At 42.2% G+C, this 15,435-nt stretch overlaps 2 protein-coding genes across 5 annotated transcripts; both read left to right on the forward strand.

The window, feature by feature from the left end:
• The first annotated feature begins 6,003 nt into the window (after window positions 1-6,003).
• On the forward strand, window positions 6,004-8,747 carry LOC113029416 (uncharacterized). The gene is made up of 3 exons (XM_026180280.1): window positions 6,004-6,201; window positions 6,404-6,465; window positions 6,748-8,747. The coding sequence occupies exon 3, from the start codon at window positions 7,177-7,179 to the stop codon at window positions 8,524-8,526; it is 1,350 nt and encodes a 449-aa protein (XP_026036065.1). The 5' UTR covers window positions 6,004-6,201; window positions 6,404-6,465; window positions 6,748-7,176; the 3' UTR covers window positions 8,527-8,747.
• A 1,938-nt stretch (window positions 8,748-10,685) lies between these two features.
• LOC113029414 (uncharacterized) lies at window positions 10,686-14,077 on the forward strand. Of its 4 annotated transcripts, XM_026180276.1 has the most exons (3): window positions 10,686-13,385; window positions 13,588-13,649; window positions 13,932-14,036. In XM_026180276.1, exon 1 carries the CDS (start codon window positions 10,733-10,735, stop codon window positions 12,845-12,847), a length of 2,115 nt encoding a protein of 704 aa, XP_026036061.1. In that variant the 5' UTR covers window positions 10,686-10,732; the 3' UTR covers window positions 12,848-13,385; window positions 13,588-13,649; window positions 13,932-14,036. The 4 variants fall into 4 exon arrangements, with proteins under 4 accessions (XP_026036061.1, XP_026036063.1, XP_026036062.1 ...); XM_026180278.1 differs by having other exon boundaries at window positions 10,686-13,649; window positions 14,015-14,077; XM_026180277.1 differs by having other exon boundaries at window positions 10,686-13,649; window positions 13,929-14,036.
• The last annotated feature ends 1,358 nt before the right edge of the window (window positions 14,078-15,435 follow it).

Consider the following 15,435-nt stretch of genomic DNA (forward strand, 5'->3'; position numbering starts at 1 on the left):
GCTCTTAAGTTAAACTTAATACATAACATGTTCATTTACTTATTGTTAATATTATCTCAAATGAACTGATTAAAGTGTTGCTACTAAGTTCATCGTTCATTTCTCGTTCCTGCAGCTTTAAGACACAGTCCGGTGATTTCTGCGTCAATGGGAGAGCTCCCTGGGTTCTTGCCAAGATTGTTGCATTCGAGTGAGTTTTACATCACCTTCCACTGACTCGCATGCTCACTTCGACTTTTCAAATTTGATCAGTCCTCATATACTTTTGTCTTTTGTTGTTTTTCTCACAGGAAAGCAAAAGCTCAGCTTACAACTGCATCTGAGGTCTCCTCATAGAAGATGACTGATGGTGAAACCTTTTCAGGAATGCAGGAAGAAGTAAATACACCAATACTTGAACCCTTATGCCCTCATTGGGCATTTTTGTACATTTTTTCAACTTTAAAAAAATAAAATAAAATTGGTGATCAATTTGGGCAATTCATTTTCTTTTAAGTCAGTTTTTGGAACTCTAGTGTCTTTTACTCTAACTTGTCATCCATACTCTCTTGATGCATGCCCATAATATTCATAACATGGAAAATAACTGGGTTTTTGTGAGTTTTTAAAAATAAGTAATTAATAAACCAGTTTAAAACTGTTTAAACTGGCATTTAAAGGGCTAAAATCCTGAAAATAATTTAATGTTTGATCATTTTTTAAAAGGGTTCGAGATGATTAAGTCCTTTATGAAAAAAGAAGCAGAAAAAATATTGTTGTATGACGATTTTCATGGCAGATATTTGCCATCTACATTTTTGTACATGAAAATGTTGAACGGATGCAAAGGAGGAGGAGGGCACAAGAGCTCAGCACGTGATACTGACTGGAAGCAACACAGCTGCTGTTGACAAAGCAGCAGAGTCAGATATGAATGTGTATTGAATTCATCGTGTAAATATACCAGATTTATCCACATACGCTAGTTTTCACCTTTTTTTTTACTTTCAGTAAGTTTACTTTTAGTTTATTTTTACTTTCTTAAGATGCAGGAGAATCTGATTCATCATGATTGAGCATTTCATTAAAGTAATGTTTAAAAGACATTTTTCGTTTGTTCTTTCAGCTGCAGCCTCGCTGGTGTTTAACTGTCTGACAGTAAAGAAGATAAAAGATACGTGCAAACACAAACACATGAAAAGTATTTGCAGAAAAGCTTAAAGCTCTTGTTTGTCTGTTTTTTCGTTCCAGTCATCGCCAACATGGCGAAGATGTGAAGCTGCCTTCCTGCTACAGTATCTCCTTACATACATTTGCTCATATCGTGGGAATTCTTATAGAGTGTCTTTCTTTGACCATGTCTCACTGTGTTTTATTCTTGATGTTGCATTTGAGTCTTTCATGACTCTATTTTAACTTATATTAAAATAAATGGATGTCTAGACGGACCCCCTGAATTAATCATCTGAAATCTTTTTATTCCTTTATTCCACTGCTTTCAGGCATTTCTGTGCATCCAAATTTATATATAGATATCGAAACACACATACACTCATATCTTTACAGTTTGTTAATATCTTCATAGTCTCCAATAATGTTACACCCCAGTGCTTTCATTTGAACCCCAAGTGTCATTGTCTTTGAAAAAGCACAGAGTATAATGCATCTATTTTGCGAAAATAAATAATTACACAAATGTTTCAAGACTTCCAAAAGGGTACCCTGTTGTTCCCTTCGTAATAACAGAACTATCAGATCATACAAACAGAGATAATATAATTATCTGAGAAACAATTGTCAATAAGCAGAGGAGTTATTAAAATATTAATGCAAGACATGGAAGCAGCTGGTGTTGTTCCCAAATTAGGAACAATATTTTAAAATTGTTCCTTGGTTACATTCAAGAGATGTAACCAAGATACTGCCTCTATTAGATAGTTATTAGATAATAACTGCGAAATGGGGTGAGACTGAAATTCTTCTTCTCTTAGACAACCTTTGAGGCTGTCACAGGGCAGTTGTGGAGCTGTTTTGCAAAGAAGAATGGGCAAGGATTTCAGTCTCTTGATGTGCAAAGCTGGTAGAGACATACCCTAAAAGACTGGCAGCTGTAATTGCAGCAAAAGGTGGACTCAGGGGGCTGAATAATTACGCACACCCCACTTTTCAGTTATTTATTTGTAAAAAAATTTTGGAATCATGTATGATTTTCATTCCACTTCTCACGTGTACACCACTTTGTATTGGCCTTTCACGTAGAATTCCAATAAAATTGATTCATGTTTGTGGCTGTAATGTGACAAAATGTGGAAAAGTTCAAGGGGGCCGAATAGTACGGAAGCGTAGAGCTGCCACCCAGGCAAAAGAAAAATAGAGGTATATCACGTTATAACGTGAAAACTTTATTGTTCTAACAAGATACTTTTCATGTTTGTACAACATAATATCACATTATTACAATATACATATTTATCACGGAATCTGTAGAAATGGAGCTATTGATGGCTTTTCGAGAGTTATGATTTGCCGTCATGCTTATTCAACAAACAATGACCCCAAAGTCATTGCTGGATTTTTCATAGCAGAAGTTGAAAAGAGGATGGGAACACCTGCTAGGATTCGCTCTGATTTGGGAACAGAAAATGTCACAATGGCGGAGATGCAACGATTCTTGCGATGGATTATGTATCCGAACGTCAGAAACTGTTTTATTACCGGATCCAGCAATCACAATCAGCGTATTGAAGGCTGGTGGGCCTTTCTGTGACAACATCATGCTCAGCACTGGATAAATCGTCTCCAGGAACTAAAAGACCATGACTGCTTTTCTGGATGTTTTTTGGACAAGCAGCTCATATTGTTTACGTGCCTCAACGTCATCAAGGTATGTAACCATGTTTATATTCTTTTAATGAGTCATTGTGTGTGTGTGTGTGTGTGTGTGTGTGTGTGTGTGTGTGTGTGTGTGTGTGTGTGTGTGTGTGTGTGTGTTAGAGAGAAAGAGAGACACGGAGACAGAATAAAAAGTTTTCTTTAACACCATCCCTATTATCACTGTGTTCAGGATATGAAAAAATGCATATTTCACTGACCAGAAACATAAAATCACACTGTCTAAAACAATTCACGTTTAATAATTACTTTAAATTTTCCACAGTATCACATGTCTACCACTGTTATTCTTGTTGTTGAGTTTTTCTGACTGTCACTGTGTGGTGCTTTTGGGTAACATGTTGAGCCAAGAGAAATGTGTTCTTTTACTGATATAAGATTTTTAAATTTTTAATATTTAATAGGAAGAGCTGCAGCAAGTTGCACATATGTGGAACACCCACATAATACGCAGAAGCAGAAATCCAGTTGCTCCAAGTGGATGTCTGATTCTCATGTACACCATCCCTCATCTCTTTGGAGGCAGTGGATGCTTGTAAGCAAGAATGCCAACAGAGAGGACCTTATACCTGTGATGAAACCGTTTTTAGCTTGTGTTGCCTTATAGTGTCAGAGAACTTCTTACTTCCACCAAGCACAGCAGATGAATCCATTGAACTGTATCTCTTCCTGAGAGCCTATATACTGAAGGACTTATAAACCTAAATATAATTGGGCTTTGGGACTTTTTACGCACATGTTTTTTGGTACAATGTTTTATTTGTGCAATAAACAATAGAAAAGACAATCATTATTATTTTGTTTGGATTTTCGGTTCAAGATAGTAGCAAGCAAGCATGTCTAAATATATTTTACCAAATCTGTGTACTCCAGTGAAGAATCAAAATTAAAGCAGGTCCTTGTATTAGTATTGCTTTTCTATTTTTTAACATTTTGACATTTATTCAAAAAACAGGTGTTTGCTTCCCATCTAAAGAAAACATCTGAAACCTGTTTATTAATTGAAATGAGAACATTGACGTAAATGCTTGAATATGCAAAATGTTTTAAAAATAAATCAGTAGAAAGACATGCATTGAATAATCGCTACCTTTTGGCATTTCCAATTATTTTTTAACTGGATTTCTATTATATCTGATTTCTGTTTTAAGACTGTCGAAAACATATTTTTTTAAACTGCTGATCCTATACATTCTCATTCATGAAATATTGTTTTCAATTTTACTGAACACATTGTGCAACTGTTATTCACCCACGAACAGTTTCTTGTAAACTGGCAAATATAAAAATTCTGCATTATTTAATAATTAACAAACACTGTTAGATGTTAACCTCCCTTTTATTTGTGCTCAAGGAGAAGAAAACACAGACTCTTGGTAAACACTACAAAACTTAACTTATGTGCCAATTTCCTGTGTCTTTTATTCCAGTCAACTATTGCATCAAACACATTGCCTTCCAAAGTTATTCCCTTAAAATATGTTCTAAACAAATGACTGGTGGAAAGGTTAAAAAAAAAAAGATACATGAAAATAATTAATATTCAATCTGTTGAATTATTACTAAACAAAACATCCCCTCTAGCAGACATCTTGTATCCTACAAAACTGTACCACAGACCTGTGGAAATGACCTTGACACATGATAAGAACTTATAATAAGCATAGTTCATCTCTTGCTGCTAACCATATGAACTTATTAAACATAATTAATTAACATTTAAACTAGTAAAACTTTTAAGTATGAAAATTTACAATTTTCATGGTGGAAACAAATTGATGTTATCCACATTTTCTTTAAAATAAATATGAAAAAAAAGGTTGGTTTTTTTTTTTTGGGGGGGGGGGGGGGGGTTACTAATAAAACACTTCCCTGAAATCTAAGCTCTTTCTTTTTTATACAATGATGTGTTCCCATTTTGTGGGTTTAAGAAACTTTATAGCTTCGTAGCCCGTCACTCTTAGTGCAAACCTTTCATTCTTTGGTTTAAACGTGATGGACTTTAATCAAGCTATGCTGAATTCATAAGAGCTTTTAGCAGCCAAAACATTGTCCAGTTCATTTCGTAGTCCTGGGTAGGATGTGTATGTCCATGGTAGTTCCAGAAGAGGGCCGCATGTGTGTGCCACAGGTCATCGTGCCAGTCCATCCACAGGTGTGAACAAAAGCTTTCTCGTTGTTGGCTTTTTATCTTCATACATTAGTAGGACATCTTGTGGGCTTTGAAAAGCTTCTTTTAGGAAGTCCTTGCAACTAAGGACATTTTCTCTGCGGCATATGCTGGTTTTTGGATTAATTGTTTGTGTGCGACTTTTTTTTTAAAATCAATGTAGGTGTATTTTAGAGGGTGTATGAGGAGTGCTGGATCGTTGAACTGACTGATCATCTCCTCCAGAATAGTACCCCTGTGAAGTTTGATGGTAACGCAGACAACATCATATGAACCTGCAGAGCTTATTGCTTCATTGCTTATAGATGTATCTGGACTACTGACTGCTGTGTTTGTTGGAGGAAGTGTAATGGATGTGATGACCAGATCATCTTCATCAAACTGCAGGAATGGTTCATCTATTACAGTGTCATCAAGTTGACAAGGCAGAGGCTCTCCAAGGTAGGGTCCAATCCGATTATTAAGTGATGACGTGACAAATCCTACTTCCGGGCCTAAAGTAGTCTGCGTTTAATATGGCTTTTGTGTTGTTAACATGTTTAATGCTTTGTATTTTCTTCTATTTAATCTCAAAAAGCTCCTAAAACAGTCAGTGATCACTGTTGACCTCCCTCGGCTTTTATTACCACTAATCATTTATTTAAGCTCAGTTTTTAAAACCTTAGGATGTAACTACAGCCCAGCCCATGCAGCAGTATATGAATGACTAACCTCGTATTGTGGATGGATTATCTCAGTTGTTCTCCTGGCTGAAGTTTGGTCCTTTTACAGCATCCTGCCATGCGATTACATTTGTTCCTGACCACCGAGAACACTCACGTTAACTTTTATCGAGTGGAAAAAAGTTAGCTTGTTTATATTATGCTAACATGGCTGTGTCGCTAGCGATCACGTAGCACATCATTATATACCAGCTAGCCCAACTTCAGTAACCCTACAAACGTCACTGCTGTTGTAGCTGAGATATAATGTACGAATTGTGAACATTCTCAAAACTGTATTGTACATAGGTTATACTTTTTTATTGTGTGAACTTTATTTTTGTGGAACTAAGGTTCCGTGTGTTATTGTTGAAGTGGGACATTAATCAGTGTAACGCCACCTGCGGCCACATTGCGGGTGTGGGGTTTCCTAGCCAGAGCTGTACGGACTCCACACTGGTGAGGCACGCTTTCTGTAGCTCTTCTCCCTGTACTAAATTATCCATATAAATTCGGTGTATTTGTCTTTGTTAAGTATTGGCTCCTAGGGTTAAAAGCTCTCAAAGTGTTTTCAATCGCTTTGAGTGAGAAAAATGATATTTGGAACTGCGCTTTATCTGTTGTATCATCCGTTTGTGTGGAACTGACTTGTGTTAAACAGGGTGAGGAGAAGCCTGCTGCCGCTGTGTGACACTGATTTTGCTGCTGCACTCTGTTTTATAGGTATGTGTAAATGTGTAGTTTTTGTTTTATGTGTATAATGAGTTCATGTCCCGAGGCTGTGCTCTGAGTAGTATCTTCAGTCATGTTGGGAAGAGTTAAAAAGTTGTTTGAATATGTATTATGCAATTGACCTATTTTAATGGGAATTTGAATGTTATACGTTATTGTTAGTGATTCCATAATTGTCTCTGTTTTACCCCACTGTAATATTTGATTTTGAAGTGGCGGTTGTGAAAATTATTATTTTGATAAGTTGTATTTTCTTTTATATGATGCAAGCAGAGCTGTACGGACTCCACACTGGGTGAGGAGAAGCCTGCTGCCGCTGTGTGACACTGATTTTGCTGCTGCACTCTGTTTTATAGGAATAAACCCTGTTTCCAGCCAGTCCGTGTCTGTTGTCACAACGCAGTCGACCATTTCACATCTGCTACATAAAAGTGGTGCCGTGACCCGGATGCATCTGATCAGCCGCTGCCGATCGCTGAGGTTGAGCTGAACACTTCCGACACCTGTAATATAAGTAAAATTATTCTGTGGGTCAGCAAAAAATTTCCAGTGTTCTGTTAGTAGGCATTTCTCCCAGTTACACCTGTTAGAGTCTAACTGAGCCGTGTTTACTTGTGTTGTATTTTTCTGAGTGATAGGTATTTTTGTATTCCTTTTGTTTCTGATCCCCTTTGTAGTTATTGCTAACCTCCTGTAAGCAACATGGCTGGTAGGGGCCAAGACTCCTTTAACCTTTTCACGCCAGTCGCTGGGAGAGGTTGGAGACTGTCTGGGGCAGATGAAGTGAGAGACAGGTCTATAATGTCGCGTGATGAGCCAGCAGAGTCAGATGACATTATTGGAAATAAAGCTCATGAGCGCCAGTCCTCAACCCCTGCTTTGAGCGACGACAGCACACACAAAGAGCTACGTGAGCTCATTGGTGAATTGGGAACCCAGATAGGTGAATCAATCGCTAGCCGGCTACTATCCAGTCAAGTCCCACTTGGTCCAAACCAGACAGCTCCAGCCGAGTCCCCCAAAGTTAAGAGCCCTGACACCACTCTCGACCTCTCCAAAGTGAACTTAGTGGTCCGACAAGATATCAAAGACCCACCTATGTACAGAGGTGATGATGCGGATAAGTACTCTGTTCATGAGTGGATAGACATGATGGAAGTGTACTTAGAGAAGAGAGGGTTGTCTAGAGCCGTGCAGGTGGATGAAGTCTTAAACCACCTCCTTGGCAGAGCTAAAAACATTGTTAAGGTGGGTTTGAAAAGTAACTCATGTTCTGGTGTAGTGACCAACCCTGAGACCATCTATGCCATACTCAGGCGTTATTTTAGTGATAGTCCTGGCTCCTGTCAACCACTGGCTGACTTCTATGCCACCCAAGCAGTTGCAAAAGAGACCCCAGTAGACTATTGGGTGAGGCTTAATATCGCTGCTGAGGCAGCTGACAAGCATTTACAGCGTCAGGGAGGCAAAATGGAGAACATGGAGGCAGAGATAGCCATGATGTTTATCAGAAATTGTCCTGATCCCAGCCTCGCCTGTGTTTTCAAATGTAAGCCCATCAGTAAATGGACAGTAATGGAGGTTCAGGAAGCCATTGATGAACACCAAAGAGAGTGTCATGCAAAAAAGAAGAGCCTGGGCTCTGCCAGACCCCATCCCCTCCTCGTGGCCACTGCGACAACCACAAGCGAGTCGCCTGAGTTTGAACTGAACCATGCCCAAGTAGGTACAGTAAAATGTTCCCAGGACAGCCCGGGTAAGGCTGCTGGAGCTGCCGCTTCAGACCCAAGTGCTCTAGACCGCGTGCTCAGTATGCTGGAGAGGGTGTTAGAGCGCTCCAACCAGCCTGTCCACCCCGTAATTAGACCACAGCCTCTAGCCTCAGCCAGGTTCCCTTCGTGCCAGGTTTGTGGCAATAGCTCACATTCCACGCGCACTCACTGCATGAGAGAGAGGAGATGTCTAGGTTGCCTGGAGGTTGGGCATCAGAGGAAAGACTGCCCCAGAGCAGCTGAGCCCATTACCCAGCAAAATAATCCCCAGGGAAACTAAGGTGCTTGCACTTGAGAGGGGACAGTGTGAGCGAAGAGTGTGAAACCCTCAATCCCAGTGATGACATACAGACTGTATACAAAGAAAGCCTGAAGTGTGCCCCACCTGGTACTGTTGTACTTTCCCAGAATATAGTAAGACTTGATGAGGCAGACAGCCTATTTTACACGAATGCATTGGTGAATGACAAAGTCTCTTTGCAGGCCCTTCTTGATACAGGTTCCATGGCGTGTACCTTGAGCGAAGAGGCGGAGCGAGAGTTAAAGAGTGCTGGGGTCACATTGGAATTAAGCGACACTCGTACCGACATTGTGCTAGTGGGCTGTGGTGGAGTTCAGGTTAAACCCAAGAGTATATGCGAGTTGAAAATGGAAGTGTATGATTGTACGTTCAGAGTGCCTGCCCTAGTGGTCCCCGGTCAGAAAGATCAGTTGATTTTAGGGACAAATGTTATCAAACACCTCCTCAGACACTTCAGGCTGTCCCCCCATTTCTGGCAAGTCCTGAGCAAACCCGAATCAGCAGAAGCGCCTGAAATAGTGCAGTTTCTGAATATGCTGTCTGGCATTAACCGGTGGAGGGGTGACAAAATGCCAGATGTCATTGGCACTGTCAAACTAGCTCAGGCAGTGACTCTACTCCCCAAGCAAGAGCACCTTGTATGGGGCAGACTGCCAGCGTCATCACCCCTTTCCGAGGGCAGCGCCATTCTGGTTGAACCACCAAAATCGCAAACTCATAAAAAAGGTGTCATTGTCTGTAGAACTGTGGTTTCTATGAGTGGCGATAGGTGGGTCCCTGTTCGAATCCTGAACACATGTGATAAGCCTATCACATTGAGACGAAATGCTAAGGTAGCAGATGCTTCCGCTTGTGTAGCTGTTGAAGATCTCGAAGTGGCTTCTGACCAAAACCCAAGTGAGACCCTTAGGGTCCAGAGCCAGACAGTGTGTAGCGACGCACAGAGTAGCCCTCCCTCCTGCCCTAGCCTGCGTGACAGCTTGCAGAAGATGGGGTTGGAGGACCTAGACCTCGACTCTTGTGAAGTCTCAGACCACTGGAAGGCTCAGGTACTGCAACTGATCCACAGGTATGAGGATGTCTTTTCCAAGGGTAAGCTGGACTGTGGACTGGCAAAGGATTTTGTCCATCGCATCCATCTGTCTGACGACAGGCCGTTCAGACTTCCCTATCGGCGCGTCCCTCCAGGGCAGTACCACAAGTTGCGACAGGTGCTCACAGAGATGGAGGAGCGAGAGCTGATCCGCAAATCCAACAGTGAGTGGGCGTCCCCACTGGTACTGGTGTGGAAGAAGAATGGAGATCTCAGAATATGCGTGGACTACCGCTGGTTGAACGCACGCACAGTCAAGGATGCCCATCCCTTGCCCCACCAGTCAGACTGTCTGGCAGCCCTGGGAGGTAACGCAATTTTCAGTGCCATGGATCTCACCTCTGGCTTCTACAATATTGAGATGGCAGAGGAGGACAAAAAGCTAACGGCCTTCACAACACCAATGGGGCTCTACGAGTTTAACAGACTCCCCCAAGGCCTGTGCAACAGCCCGGCGAGCTTCATGCGTCTCATGATGGGCATATTTGGCGACCAGAATTTCCTAACCCTGCTGTGCTACCTGGACGACCTGCTTGTTTATGCACCCAATGAAGCAGAGGCTCTCAGGAGGTTGGAGATTGTGTTTAGCAGACTACGTGCCCATGGACTGAAGCTGGCCCCCAAAAAATGTCATCTGCTCCGAAGGAGTGTGAGATTTCTGGGCCATGTTGTGACTGAAGGCGGGGTTTCGACCGATCCTGACAAGGTTAAGGCGATCACCGCTATCTCAGAGGCTGATCTCACGATGGAGGACGGGGTTACGCCATCCCAGAAGAAGATAAAGTCGTTTCTGGGTATGGTAATGTATTACCAACACTTCATACAGGACTGTTCTAAGATTGCCAGACCCCTTTTTACCCTGACTGCCGCTCCTAAAGGAAAGAAAGTAAATGCCCGAGGTGCTGCTTCTTTCCGGAGGCTCAGCCCAAGTGATTGGAAGAAGGAGCATGTTGACTCGTTTGAACGCTTGAAGGCTGCACTCCTTGACTCCGTTGTGCTTGCTCACCCTGATTTCAACAAACCATTTATCTTGTCGACAGACGCTTCACAGGACGGCAGCCATTCGTTCACAACCGTGTTAGTCAGAGACTCATGACTGAACCCTATGCAACCCTGTTAGAGGAGTCGCAACAGGTCAAAGAAATCTCGGTTCAGGATGCATTCAGGCTCAGTGCCAACCACCAAAGTGTTGAGTGTTTGGCCCCTGCAGAGAGCCTAGGGTGTTGTTCCCTGACTAATGATGAAGTTTCCGCAGTCTTCGCAGGCCACGCTGAGTGGGACCAAGGCTCAAAACAGAGAGCAATCTCCTGGTTGACTCAAGAGCTAGATCGGTTTCCCTCACTAGGCCAGAACACCTTGTCTGCCTTCTCGCTCCAGGAGCTACAGGAGGAGCAGAGAGCAGATGTGACACTGTCTCAAGTCATTCCGTTCGTCGTACGTGGTCGGCGTCCATCACGTAGAGAAAGAGCTCACCTGTCGCACAGAGCGCAAAAGACGATGAAACAGTGGGAAAAGTTGAAAGTGTTGGATGGTATCCTGTACAGAGTGAGCAAAGACCTGCTCACTGGCAAAAAGCGCCATCAGTACGTGACCCCATCCACATTAATCAGTCAAGTCCTGTCAGGTGTCCATGATGATGCTGGCCATCAGGGCCAAAGCAGAACTCTGTACCTAGCCAGGCAGAGATTTTTCTGGATCAACATGGAGCATGACATTCGCGAGCATGTCAAGTGCTGTAAACGTTGTGTTGTCAGCAAAACACTCGAGCCTGAGGGGAGGGCTCCTCTTGAAAGCATTAAAACTACCGGTCCTCTTGAGCTCGTCTGCATAGACTTCTGGTCCGCAGAGGATCACAGGGGCAAGAGTGTGGATGTTCTAGTAGTGACTGACCATTTCACCAAGATGGCCCATGCTTTCCAGTGCTCAGATCAGACGGCAAAACAAGTTGCGCGCCAGTTGTGGGACAGATATTTCTGTGTCTATGGCTTCCCTCAAAGGATCCATTCAGACCAGGGCGCCAATTTTGAGAGTGAGTTGATCCAAGAGCTGCTGCAAGTGGCCGGGGTGCAGAAGTCAAGAACGACACCTTACCACCCTATGGGTAACGGTCACACCGAAAGGTTTAACAGGACCTTGGGAAATATGGTCAGAGCCCTACCTCCGAGGGAGAAGCACAAGTGGCCTCAGATGTTGCAGACATTGACCTTTGTCTACAACTGCACCGCTCATGAGTCCACTGGTTACGCACCGTTCTTCCTAATGTACGGGCGTATCCCCAGGTTACCAGTGGATGTCATGTTTCACAATGTTGCAAGGGACAATGATGTAACAGACTATGACAGTTATGTAAAAAGGATGAGAGATGACCTCAGAGAAGCACTCGCATTGGCCCAGACTAACACCGGAGCTAGTCAGCAGCGTCAAGCAGACCTGTACAACAAAAAGCAGAAAGGTGTTGACATTGGGGAAGGAGATCGTGTCCTTTTGGCAAACAAGGGCGAACGGGGTCGTAGGAAGTTAGCTGATAGGTGGGAGTCGACCATCTACACTGTGATCTCCAAGAACCCCACATGCCACACGTATCGCATCAGGAACGTCAAGAGTGGACAGGAGAAAGTTGTCCATAGGAACCTGCTTTTGCAGGCTAATTTCCTGCCCATAGAGTCCGAGGGCGAACCAGAGATGTCTTTTGCCAGTGAATCAGAACTCGGCCAGGAGCAGAGTCAATCTGATGGAGAATCCCCTGTCGCTGATCCTGAGGACGATTGTACTGAACGCACAGCCCGTTGGGTGGCTCAGATGACGGATGACTGTGTCCCGGCTCCTAGAGGACCCCAAGAGTGTGACAGTATTGGAGACAGTGTCTGTGCGCAGTTGGATGATGAGGAGCATCAGGACAGTGACAGTGCCAGTAGTGAAGTAGCTGCTTACCCTGAAGTAGATGATGACAACAACAGCAGGGCTTGCACTACCCCAGTTGAGGAGGGAACACTACCAAGTATCAGTTACTCTGAAAGTCAGCCAGTCAGCGAGGTTGGGAGCCTCGTGAAACATGGTGGTGTACCCCCAAGTAATGCAGCAGGCCAGATCAGGACGAGAGTGGGTCGAATAGTGAAGCCTGTGAATAGGTTAATCCAGACTATGAAGCAAAGAAACCTACAAACAGGCAATGTAGTGAGCAGCTTTGCCAAGAACTTGTTTCTGTGAGGGCTACTTGTTTTATATGTTGGGTGATTTTCATGTCAGATGTTAACACCTATTTTGAGATTGTCTTCAGCTCAGAGTACTATTCATCATATAGTAGCTGTTACCGTGTTGTTTGTTCAGGATAGTGTATAAGGCACTTTCTCTTGCGAGTAAACATTAGGGGGTCTGGCCAACTTTCTTCTGTTTACTTTCCCCATGAGTTGGGAAACATATTTGTTGCACGTATCACCGGGTAGTGAATTTCCAGATCACTGACAGTTACGAATTGTTATATGTGACGCTCAGTTGCTCACCCTTACCTAACGGGTTTTGAGAAGTTCAGGGGGGAGTATGTAGCTGAGATATAATGTACGAATTGTGAACATTCTCAAAACTGTATTGTACATAGGTTATACTTTTTTATTGTGTGAACTTTATTTTTGTGGAACTAAGGTTCCGTGTGTTATTGTTGAAGTGGGACATTAATCAGTGTAACGCCACCTGCGGCCACATTGCGGGTGTGGGGTTTCCTAGCCAGAGCTGTACGGACTCCACACTGGTGAGGCACGCTTTCTGTAGCTCTTCTCCCTGTACTAAATTATCCATATAAATTCGGTGTATTTGTCTTTGTTAAGTATTGGCTCCTAGGGTTAAAAGCTCTCAAAGTGTTTTCAATCGCTTTGAGTGAGAAAAATGATATTTGGAACTGCGCTTTATCTGTTGTATCATCCGTTTGTGTGGAACTGACTTGTGTTAAACAGGGTGAGGAGAAGCCTGCTGCCGCTGTGTGACACTGATTTTGCTGCTGCACTCTGTTTTATAGGTATGTGTAAATGTGTAGTTTTTGTTTTATGTGTATAATGAGTTCATGTCCCGAGGCTGTGCTCTGAGTAGTATCTTCAGTCATGTTGGGAAGAGTTAAAAAGTTGTTTGAATATGTATTATGCAATTGACCTATTTTAATGGGAATTTGAATGTTATACGTTATTGTTAGTGATTCCATAATTGTCTCTGTTTTACCCCACTGTAATATTTGATTTTGAAGTGGCGGTTGTGAAAATTATTATTTTGATAAGTTGTATTTTCTTTTATATGATGCAAGCAGAGCTGTACGGACTCCACACTGGGTGAGGAGAAGCCTGCTGCCGCTGTGTGACACTGATTTTGCTGCTGCACTCTGTTTTATAGGAATAAACCCTGTTTCCAGCCAGTCCGTGTCTGTTGTCACAACGCAGTCGACCATTTCACATCTGCTACACTGTTAAGTTTTCTTTCTTCATTTATGTTGGAAGTGATAACAGAGCTGTACGTTTTAATTTGTTTCCAAAACCCCGCAGTCAGGACATGCTATATTGTATTTAGATGGAAGCTAGCGAGTTAACTTCCTGCTAACTTCTAACTCCGTTAAATGTCATAAATTCCATTTTCATGGATGCCTGGACGTTAAACTTAGTTGTTACACCTGGTAGAGCAGAACGCTGATCATTTTATTAAAGATGAAAGACTTAAGACAGTGTTTTAACTCTCAGTAATGCCACAGTGATCATTTGATATATGGACCTGCAGCAGAGTTTAGGCCCAGACACGGCTAGTGACGTCAGGCTGAACGATCAGATCATTACCTTAGATGTGTCTAATAATACATCTTCATCAGCATTCCTAGATTCTGATGATGAGATCACAACAGTGTGAGAAGCTTCTTCATCTCCATGATGTGAGTCAGTTAGTTGTGTAACATTGTTTACATGTGTTTTCCCTCTATCATAAACTTCTTCATCATCTTCATCATTGGAAAATCTTCCTGTGCACAAGTAAAATCTCAACATTCCCATTTTAAGTGCTGAGTAGAGTTCTCCAACTGTGATATCTTCATCAAATACATATGGAACTCCAAAGTGTTCAAAATTAAATAAATAAATAGGACATGATGAAATAAATAACTATGTGAATAAATAAGACACATATATAATGCGAGAATGATATTGTGAAATAATGGAACACATTTTGAAAAAAAAAAAGCTTGTTATTGTGAAATATATTGCATTTTGCTATATAAATGTACTTATTATTGTGAAATATTATTTCATGGTCATTATTTTTCACAATAACAGAGATTATTCCTGAGGCATTTTATTTATTTCCAGCTGTTTTTAATCCAAAATGTCCTTTTTTCAAAGTCAGTCTTTATTTCAAAATCCCGTTTTTCCCAATGGCCTATTTATTTCATAATGCGACTTTTCAGCAGAATCACTTTGTCTGTCAATCAAGAAAGACAGGGCGGAGCCAGTTGTGTGATTGGTTGCTCCTTTACTCAGACATAACTAATAGCAGATGAAGTGTCAATTTAGGTTTAATGGTGCAATGCGTCTCCTACGCAGACGGCGTATGCAGCTCGAAATAAAGTTAAGGCACCGACAAGTGTAAAACACGTTACAGGTGTATCAATGCTTGTGAAGGGCATGGCTGCAGGAGACAAGTCAGTTTCTGAGTTACTCAGAGAAGTTGCTAACCGCTTAGATTGTACGTCTTCACCTCAGTCTGAGAGAGTATTGCAGCAGCGTACTGGAGATGAAGCAGTCCCTGGTCCAAGTTCTCATCAAAACAGCACA

The sequence above is a fragment of the Astatotilapia calliptera genome, chromosome 9, assembly GCF_900246225.1.
Source record: "Astatotilapia calliptera chromosome 9, fAstCal1.2, whole genome shotgun sequence".
Lineage (NCBI taxonomy): Eukaryota > Metazoa > Chordata > Actinopteri > Cichliformes > Cichlidae > Astatotilapia > Astatotilapia calliptera.

Excerpts from the sequence above, each read along its gene's own strand:
- LOC113029416 (XM_026180280.1), top strand. The coding sequence starts at position 7,177 with ATGGCTGGTAGGGGCCAAGACTCCTTTAACCTTTTCACGCCAGTCGCT.
- LOC113029414 (XM_026180278.1), top strand. The coding sequence starts at position 10,733 with ATGACTGAACCCTATGCAACCCTGTTAGAGGAGTCGCAACAGGTCAAA.